The 10,496-nt window shown below is 45.2% G+C and overlaps 1 protein-coding gene across 4 annotated transcripts in view; it reads right to left on the bottom strand.

Moving 5' to 3' along the window:
* Nucleotides 1–1,159: 1,159 nt before the first annotated feature.
* GRIA1 (glutamate ionotropic receptor AMPA type subunit 1) overlaps nucleotides 1,160–10,496 on the bottom strand; it is a 132,628-nt gene continuing 123,291 nt past the window's right edge. For all 4 annotated transcript variants that reach the window (XM_075715445.1, XM_075715446.1, XM_075715447.1 and 1 more), the window contains 2 exons: nucleotides 3,682–3,816; nucleotides 1,160–1,348 (listed from right to left, as the gene is read on the bottom strand). In XM_075715445.1, the coding sequence (XP_075571560.1) occupies nucleotides 1,160–1,348; nucleotides 3,682–3,816 (324 nt within the window). The remainder of the gene's footprint in view (nucleotides 1,349–3,681; nucleotides 3,817–10,496) is intronic.

Below are 10,496 nucleotides of genomic sequence, written 5' to 3'. Positions count from 1 at the left end.
GGAAGCCATTCTGGCCAACTGTCTACAAAATGTCCCTCTAATTTAGAAAAATGGCCATAAAGGGACTTCAGAGCGAAAAGGCAGGGATATTCCCATTGCAGCCCCATGACTTCTAGCATGTTTTACTGGTTAATAGGCAGCCATCTAGAACTGGATGTCTTGAGATGGTCTATTCCCGGCTCAGGGTGGTTCCCTTATGTGACCACCAGAAAAGGAGCACACACAGAAGCTAAGCAATGAAGAAATGGTTCACAATTGTTTATTAGCCCCCAATAACCTAGGCAGGAGAGTCGCACGTGAGGGGAATGCAGCATTTACTTTCTCTCTTCCATAAACAGCAGCTGACCATGATCTTAGACCAACCATCTGCCCTAGTCTGCCACACATGACGCTCTCCACTCCAGGCTCATGATTCTTCTCTTGAACTGCCAGTCGTCATCTCTGCAAGAATTATCACTTTGTCCTCAGGTTACCTGGGGTTTCCAAACTCACTCATAACTTTGCCCCTGTTCAGGTTCTTTCTTGCATCAAGTCCTTCCAGGTGCAGGGAGAGACGCTCGCAGCTCTGTCTGCCTTGTTGCAATAACTCCACAGCCCGAGTTCACAACAGAACAATGGAAGGCAGAATCACGATGGACAAAAGAGGCCAATGCTGATGCCCTGCAGGGAATTCAACTTGCCATTTATCGTATTTTCTTTTTTGCTGTTAGTAGCTCAGACATTATGGTTTGCATCCCAAACTAAACCAGATTGAAGGACTGAGCAGGGAAGGGGGAAAGGGCTGATGTTACCCTGACACCACAGGAATTAGTAAGAAAAAATATATATATTGCACACACTAAGACTTATTAACAACCAAGTTAAAACAAAATGGCATAGTCCTCATTAGTGTTCCACTGGTTCTTTGATCAGACGGTTCACGAGTCTGTTAAATCCCATTACACTCTCCTTATTGCAGTACAGACCTGTTTCTGTTCTCCTGCCGGTGGATCTGTTTGCAAATAAAAAGGGAAATAGATTTGATTTCCTTGAGAAGATCCATCCAATTGTCCCTTCTGCCATCGTCATTGTCTTGTTGGTGTTGGGTTTGTTTTTGGCTCTGGAGGGGGTGGAGTTGGGCTGCCCCGGCTCTCACCCAGGCAATGGGTCAAAAGGCCAATTATAATCCTGTAGCTCCCAGGGACATGCCGGTGCTGTGGCTCATGCACGGGATCGTCTGCATGGATTTGGGGAAATCGTGGCTGACCACACGTCCGTTTTCTCCACTGCCTCCTGCTGCAGCTGGCCTGGGAAGGGTTGATGTCCGTATGGCTTCATTGATTGATTGCTGTGGGATTAAACAAAAGCCCTTTTTAGGAAGGACGGGGGGGGTCTCCCCCTGTCCTTAGCAATGTTGGAGAAATTACAATATAAACCAGTGTTGTCTTTCTGTCACTGTTCTCTCCCTCCTTGTCTTCATTCAGACTCTCACTTTCCGCATGTCCCTAATGCATCTGCTGTTAATTCGCACCTCTTCTACATTCAACATTAAATGTTTCAGCAGTATTTTGGGGTACAAAGCATACATGCCATATGCAAAAACTATTCAAACTCTACAACATAAGAACATCCTGGATCTGAGCAGAGGTATTATACACACTTCCCCCATAGATATGCTATTACTACTTCAGTACTGTTATGTGTGGTGGACTCTGACTCACTGCAAGCATATGGTTAACTCTCCTCATGTGAGAAATTGAGCATGTGCCTATGTTTTTGTCTACAGTGACAACTGAGGTAACCAGGAAATGCAAACCTAATTCAGGAACCCAAATCTCATTTTCCTGTTCCAGATACTGCCCAAAATGTTTGCTTTCAGAGATCTAAGGAAACCACCTGTTTAGAACAATTAAACTAAGAGATGAAGTTCATTTGGTTTCTTGGCATTTAAGCTATCTCTAACGGCACCATCATCTTTTCTGGACTCGGATATCCAGGTGAAGAATTATCCAAACCAGATAAATCTGGAACAGCTATTCAGAAACAGTCAACTTAGTGCCTTGCCAGGCATGGAGGAGCCTCCTGTGCTGGTGGGATCTGCAGCTCGCCCAGGGGGTCTGTCAGGGCTTGCTGAGCAGAGGTTGGGTTTAGAGGGGGATCTGACCCATCTTTCTGGGCACTTGCCTGGGCTCCGCTGAATGGCCTTGTGGGGTGGCCACTGATGGTGGGAGCCAGCTGATGTTAACATTGAGAGCAATGATTCCTTCCCATAGTGGCTGGTTTTAACATGGCAAGAGCACTGCAAACTAACACTGATGAGAATTAGTGGGTCATTTCTAGAAACACAGGGAAGCCAATACCAGGGCAGAATCTCCTTAAGACTAAAACTATGAAGCTATTGCATTCTGACACTCTTTTGCAGTGCATTTGTGACATACCTAGCTTTACAGTGTAGACAGCAATTATAATTGAATTTTTGTATATTGAGGGACATTAATTGCTTGCATTATCTTATCCCTGTGCTCAATGTACCTCTCATTGCCTGTAGAATTTTCTGAACCTCAGTGGGAAAAGAGCTACTGCACATTTTCACTGAATTAGGAATGTTATTATTGCTGACAAAACATTAAGCATGTTGTGAAATGGTGACATAAAAACCAAAGAAACAATTGCTTATTTTCCTTTTGATTCTGGGTAAGTTTCAGTGCTCAGAGAAGTGAAAATCTCTCTAAATTTTATGAAACTCACTGCATACTTCATATACTCATTCTGACTTCCATGCTCATGGGAGCATCTTGACCAAGATGAGGAAGAAAAGGGATGTGTTACTCTTAGAGCACAGATCCTGCTGCACCCTTGTACACAACGGTATCTGTATAAGGGATGGCCTCTGCTAGTCATCTGAGTCAAGATGCACTTGTTCCACAGATGCTGCATTAAATGGGTATCCTCAAGGCTCTCAAATCTAATCCGCTCTTGACATGACACTCTGAAATTTAGGCACACCAGAATTTAGGCCTGAAACAAATCTCTTGGGTCATAGGAAGTACACTTCTGCAAGACCATGACAGGGCAGAGGAAAAAAAAAGTCTTACAGGAGACATTAGAGGCCAGTTGCTCTCTAAGAGGACCCCTAATTCTGAATTTGGAGACCCACATCAGTACATTCCAGGGCAACAACGTTCTGAGCATGGATTACTGTTGCCAACCTGCAAATGGTGCCAACAAAGGAAACAACAGGATCTGTTTCATTACTGCACTACCCCAGTTTTATCTTGCTGTCAACTGCTTGAGTTGGGGGATTTTTTTTTTTTTTATTGCAGTAATGGCTGTATCACACCAACCCTGGCATACTTCATCCATGCTGCACATGCATTGCCATAGTCTGCTTGCTTTAATTTTAAGGAATGGCAATGTGTTCCCATTATCGTTTGTGCTATGATTTTGCTCTATATCTGGATTTTGAACTAGCATTATGCAACATGTCTGATCTTGCATCAGCTCCCTGCTATGGCCCACTTGACCCTCTTTTAGCTTCCTCTGACGCTCCTATTCCTTTCTAGTTGAGTGACAAGGTCACTTCATTATCCCTATGTCTTGGCTTTCCACCCATGATCTGGGCTGCATCCGTCTCTGAAGGCAGCTTTGGAGCCGGGGTAGGATCAGAGAGAAGGTGTGAAAGGCCGGGGAATGGGTTGCCACCTTCATCCGCTTTGATTCACTTCTGGACTTGTAACAAAACTCGATTAAGGCAACCAGCATGGCTAGTCCGAGCCCACCGATGAGGATATAGAAAACCCCTGCCACATTGCTGAGACTCAGCGCACTTGTCTTGTCCTAGAAGAGAAAGGAGAAGGGAGGGAGGGGAGGGCACGTGGGAAGGAGAACAACAAAATTAACATGAGAGTGCTCCGGAAGGGATGCTGCACAATATAGCAATGTTGGCATTACATCATCTCCTTCTTTAAATGAACAGGTGACATTTCTAAGAGCATTTTCAATTTTTAATTGTGTCTAGTAAATCTAATGTTTCCCTCACACAAACAAATAAACATTTCTTCAGCAATGTGACTCTTTGTAAAGGTTTGGGATCTCCATTTTTCAATCAGCTAACTTAAATGCTTATTTTACCCAAAATGCCTGGTTTAAATTATTGATTAAAGGAGGAAAAAAAAAAAAAGTTCTCCGCCTCTGTGACATTTGCTTGTCCCTGATGTCTTGCCTGAAATAACCCATTCTCTTGGAAATGCTCATTCCTTCATTCCTAGATTGTTTCCCCCGCAAATTTTGTTGCTGAGCAACACATCGAAATGGCTGTGTTTTTTTCTTTTTTTTTTCCTTTTCCTCTTCAATACTGAAGTTGAGGTGACACCTGAGCTGTCCTCAGAAACTCATTTGATTTCTGTGTAATAAGGCACTTATTTCATATGCAATCAAGATCCGTTGATGCATGTCTAAGCTAATTATTTGGTTGGCAATAAATAGGGCTATTAATGGACTGCAACTCACAGTCAGCAGCTACATTCTGATTTTACAATTGCCTAATGAATTGTCCCGGCTCTCTGGGAAAGAGACAAGTCTCAGAAAGACTCATTTCACTGCTAGGGAAACCGAGCTCCAACATCTAACCCTGATGTCACTCAGTGCAGCTCTCAAAGCCTTCTCCTCCATGCTGACCAGGTGGAGTTGGGGTGTTGGGATAATCTGGGCAGCAGCAGGACCCAAAAGCTTGGCTCAGCTCCATGTACCAGGCTCCTTTTTCTAGGACACGCTTTCTCTGTAGTGCAACAAGACAGAGGTCCCCTGCTCCATGCTTGTCGCTGCTCTGCAATATCGTCTTGATACCTATTTGCTGGTACCAATTCCCCAGGGCAAGCACAACTGGTCAGTGCCAATCTGTTGGAGCAACCAGGGTCTAACCAGCATTGACAGCCCTGCTCCCTGGACATGGGAGGAAAATTGCATATGGATCATTTGAGATGCAGCCACACAGTTAAAGGATAATATTTATGCCTGTAGAAGTGTCTGCAGTCAGGAATGAAGCCTCTGCATGGTTCCTGGTGTTCCCTGCTACTCCATGGACACGTGGACTGGTGGGTGGCATAGCTTGTTCCTTGCCCTTGTAGGACAGTTGACTCACTTCCTTTGCTTGGCAGGTTTTACAATAAGCAACCCACACTTTTCAGGAAGGGAAAGGATTCAGGAAGCAGAAAACTATATTGGAATGAATGTTGAAAGGGACCAAAACCAAACAGCAACATGAGCATGGAAGGTTTTGATTCAAGAGCAGTCTGCCTGGCACTGGCACTGTCTTTCAGGCAAGTACATTTTGAAAAGGATTCTCTCTTTTGCAGTATTAGGGTTTGATGACAAAAAAGTTAACCCACAAAGCATGAAACCATTTCAATTTTCAAAATTAAAAAAACCCTCCTGTAACAGAGAGAATTTAACTTTTTTTTTTTTTAATAGGAAGAAAAGAGGGTTCCAGTCAAGAACACTAAAAAAAAAAAAAGGGTTTTTTCTACTGCTCCTTCATCTGGCCCCACTGCCCATGTGAGCTGCAAAGCTTCTGCCCAGCTGGAGCTCTCGCCACAGACTCCTGTGCCACGGGGAGCAACTTGCCATCCTGAACCCTCTGCTGAAAGATACTGAGGTTTTGTTAGGGGTAAACCCCTGAAGAGTTTTGATCACTGGAAAAAACTGCACAAGTGATCTCATTTTCCATGCTTTCTGATTGACATTGCTGCCAAGAGATTCGCTGCTGTCACTGTGTGCGTTGCACTGCTGCAGATGTGACGGTTGCTGCTGGCAGACAGGTTTGGTTTCTCCCTTGTATAACCTTCATACACTGGTCAGTTTGTAATCTTGCTGATACTTCCTGTGTGCTCTCTGTAATGAGATTTCTGCAAATACCCTCTTAATTTCTGCAGTTTCCATATTTGAAGGATTATTTATCTGGTCTTTTATAACCTGCCTTCATCCATTTTTTTCCCCAAGCTTGACTGTACGTTCAGTCATCTCTTCTCTGCAGATTACTGGGTATACTTTTAAGCACCAGGTGAAAAATGTAGGGAGTTTTTTAGTGAAGATTTAGAAAAGCAGAGCAATTACTCTGAGAAAACTGGGTTACGACACATCAGGTACTTTGCCTCTTCAAATTCAGTCTGAGGGGGCTGCACCAGCTTCAGGGAAGGACAAAGACACTAGAGGTGGGCTGCCCTCCTTGACATCCTAATCTTTTAGCCTGACTCCTTAATGAAAAGTGTCTGATTAGCACGTTCTGTGCTAAGAGGGAAGGATGGGGACAGGCAAGGATGTGGAGCAGCCTATTTGTCTATGTCTTACTAATAATTTTCAGCCCATACTTCCACCTTGATTTGACAGAAGGGTGAAGATCTCCAAGCTATCAGGAACCTCCAGGTTTGTGAAAAAGAATGACACTGTAGAGAAGAGAAAACCTATTAATGCTCTCACTCACATAAACGTATCTGTGCAATCCATACTAGGCATCAGAGGCTCCACATGGGTCTTTGGCTTGCAGCCATAGATCGTTAGGAAACCTGGCTTCCTTGGCTCTGCCGGGCATGGAAATACACAAGTTTCAAGTTTTATTGGCCACGATATTCTTGTATTTCCACCCCAAGTTTGGGGGTCATGGTCCAACAGGGCACCTTCTCAGCCAGCTGCAATGTCAGAGCAGTCTGGCAGCCAGGAAGGGCTGCTGGGTTTTAACTTCCACTTTCCTCCTGATGCCAGTAGCAAATTGACCAGTAAGAGAGAGGAGATGACCCAAAACATTTTCCTGCACCACTATTTCATACAATTAATTTCAGAGCTGTTGTATTTTTCTTGCATTTACTTTGCAGTAGCATTGTTATTATTATTACTGTTATTACTACTATTACTATTATTATTGGGACAATTTGAGTGAACTGAAAGTTGTCATATCAGAAGGCAAAGGAAAACATAGTGAGGCACAGCGGTGCGCAAACCTGCCGGGAGGGACAGAGCAGCATGAGTTTCACCTCTGTCACCATAACAAGGTTTCTCCCAAGCAGCCAGAGACATGGGCAGCTTCAGCAGGGCACTGAGGAACACCAAACTGCCGGGGCATGGCTGATGACACAGCCTGCTTTCATGAGCCAGGCTCAGAAATGAAATTGCTCCTCTGTTGTCGCTTGACTTCTTGCTCATCCTCTCCTTTTTCTTTTCCTTTTTGTTTTCTTCCCTCTCCCAGCAGGACATGCAGAGACGTTCTCCGAGCAGGAGTGGCATCTCATTGCTCCCATCAGCTGCAGAACCAGACCCACACGAAGGGCAGGGAACACTGCATGCCCCACCGAGGCTTTGCCTGCTGTTTCTGTGCATGCTCCTGCCCTAATAATGCTCATAATAATACTAAAAAGTCCCAAATTATGCTAACTGCTTGAGAAGACCCTCCCCTCCTCTCCGCTCGGGCTCTGTGACACCAGATGCTCTCCTGCAGAGCTGCCCATCACTGAACCAGCTTGTTAGTGGGAGTGTAAATGTCACTGCTCGTCTCCCGCAGCAGCAGAGCGCTGACGTGGGGGGAAGATTGGCAGGTGAAAAGAGAAAGAAAAACCCATCTTTCCGAAAGCGCGGCCTTGTTGCTGCAGCAACCAGGCACCTTCCCGTCTGTTCCTCTCAAACGTGGCACCATGTCCATCATCCTCTTTGTCATTATTTATCCTCCTTGGCTGAAAGGCATTGAGGCCAAATTTGCCCAGTTTCCCAGCAGGGATGGTCCTTTCTTTTATCCTGCATGACAGAGCTCATTGGCAGCACAGGGTGATGGCACCTCAAGTTGTTGCGGTCTCCATAGAAGATGAACTGTCCTTAGAGCAGGTGGTAGCTTCAGAAGTTGAGCTTTTACACCAAACGCTGGGCTGACTTTATTGGGGCAAGGCCTGAAGCTCAGCAATGAAGGACGTAATGTTGGCCATGGACTCTGAGCGCTGCTGTGGATCTGCCAGGGAATGGGTAGGAGCACATGGATGGCTGGCTGCAGGGATGAGGGTGTCCAGCATGAAAAGACACCTTCAGCTTGAGAACCAGCCAATTCCCTGCAAAGGCAGGGCAAGGAGGTAGCAGGATTTGTTCCCTATTTTTTATTGTTTTTTTTAAAGAAAAGCACAATTCTTGCAACTGGAGAAGAGGATTGGGAGATCCCTGTGGCTTTGATGAAGGTCCTTTAATTGCATGAAGTGATCTGGCTGCCCCTACAAGCAGGTTGCACCTTGCCATCCTGGTCTGGAAAAAAACTTCCTTTCTCCCATTGCCTTGCAAAAGCCCGAGGAAAGAGGAGACTCACATCCATCTGGCCTGGCATTTAGTGTCCACCTTGTCATCACCCTCCACAACCCAAGGCATCCCTTTCAAGCCCACAGCACATTTCATAGCCGGCAAAATAAGCTGTCCATCCCGTGCTTGTTCATAAAATGTGGTCCTTATAGGGAACTGCCTAGTTGCACAGTGTCTGTCTCTCTTCTGGGATTATTTCTGCTGTGGCAAGTAGAGAGGGAGTGCAGGAAGGCTGGGAGACAGGACCAGGAACTAGTGGATGGTTTCTAGCTATGTGAAGTGCTGGAGGTGTGTGTGCATGGGGAAACCTTGAGTCTGTGGGAAGGGGTGGCTGCCACGGGTTTACTGTAGGGAGAAGAGCAGCAGGGACATTGCTGCCCGGTGCAGGACACTGCCTGGGATTTTCCACTGTCTGGCAATGCAGCTGGGGCTGCGGTGGTCCTGGATCAACAGCCCCTGCATGCAGCTGCCCAGCACCTCCTGGGATGGCATAACATATCCAAATATTCAGCAAAGCAGGAGTGTTTGCCTCTGGAGTTTTAGTTCAGATACAGTAATGTAGCTACTGTTTCTTTATAGGGATTTCTCTGGATAGAGAACTAGGTGGGCAATAGATGGGTAAAACAGTCAGATTAAAAGTAGGATGCACAGAAGTCAGCTACAGGCATGGAACATCATCTGGGGCCAATGAACATAAGCCTGGGAAACACAAGAGGTTTTACTTGGCTCTGGCTAGAAACCTTGGGTACCAACCTTATATCCAACTAGCCCCTCACCCCTCTTCATTAGCATTCATTTATGCTTCTGAAAGTCCTCTAACTGCAAACTAAGCTAAGCTCGGCAATACACAGACATGGGAAGGTTTTGTCATGCCTGTGGGAGGAAAGATATGAAATGGCCTCCAACCTCTCAAGCTTTGCTCTGAACCTTGGCTATTAGAGGAGACGTGCACGGTCCAGCTTGTGCCCCCAAAGTGCACGTGGGTTTTGTGCCCACCATGGACAGGATGGGGAAAGCTGTGCCTGGTGCTCAGCCCTGCCTGGCCTGCCTCTTCCCCGGCACTGAGGGCACCATGGGGAAAGGGGGAAGAACTGCTCATGCAGCAGCTGAGCAGCTTGGCTTGTTTGTGGTAGGTGCAAAAGAGCCCAAGAAGCTCTGGATAAAAAACAGGTGGGCAACAAGTGGGTATGTTTGCCTGGCTGCATTCATGAGAGCAAGGGAGCAATGCAATTGCTTGGTCTTTCTGTAGGTGTGAGAGGGGGTCTGGTGATACTAATGTTGATTTCGCTTACTGTTGTTTCATATTGCACTGCTGTTGCAGACACGGTGGGGACACTGAGCAAGGAAAAGAGATGCGACCCTTTAGTGTAACAGCCGAGACTCTTCACTGCGATCTTCCACTCCCATTAAAAGCTTATGTGGTTTTAAGGCTTGTGCCTACTGATTTCACACATGGAGTTTCAAGCAGCTCTCATGACTGTAGGATCCAATCTCATTTATTCACATGTGATTCACATGTGTGTGATCGAGTTTTTCAAGCACATGCAAATAACATGTGATCAATATTGAGGTCATATGATCCACATAAACCCATGTGTCCCAAACCTTCTGTTTCTGCCCCTATTGGTTATCCTATTGTGTGGAATGAAGCACTACATCTACTTCTTCTTTTTTTTTCCCACCAGAATAGTGATAAAGTACAGTACTGTAGGGATTTTGTTTTAAACTAAACTGATTTCACATCCATTTCCTTATGGGCATTTTATCAGCTATGGGGTTTCTCTAGCACTGAGGCATGCAGGCTTGTGGTGAAGGTATTGTGGAAGCTGTGTCCTGGCTTCAGTTTCCCAGCAGAAGTAATTACTTTTCATTCATATGGTGACTATTGCTCAGTTGGTTACTTTGCAAAATGCATGCACTATACAAGTCAATTAGATTTTTGCCTGAGTGGGACCAATGACATATTGTGTAGCATGCCTTATAGAAGGGTTATTCTTGGATATGTACAATGCTGCAGAGAAGAGCAGAATTTGATTTTAAATAGCATCTGTCAGCCCCAGAATGCTTTACAATGCGATAAAGCAGTTGGTGAAATTCAGACAATTAGGCCAGGTGGAAAAAAATATGACAACCTACCAAAAAATGTTTGTAGAAAATTTGTCCTTCTTATGAAATTTGAATATCTTTAATACTTT

Source organism: Pelecanus crispus, chromosome 8 (genome assembly GCF_030463565.1).
Source record: "Pelecanus crispus isolate bPelCri1 chromosome 8, bPelCri1.pri, whole genome shotgun sequence".
In the NCBI taxonomy this organism is placed as follows: Eukaryota; Metazoa; Chordata; class Aves; order Pelecaniformes; family Pelecanidae; genus Pelecanus; species Pelecanus crispus.
This window is presented reverse-complemented; position numbering and strand designations above follow the sequence as displayed.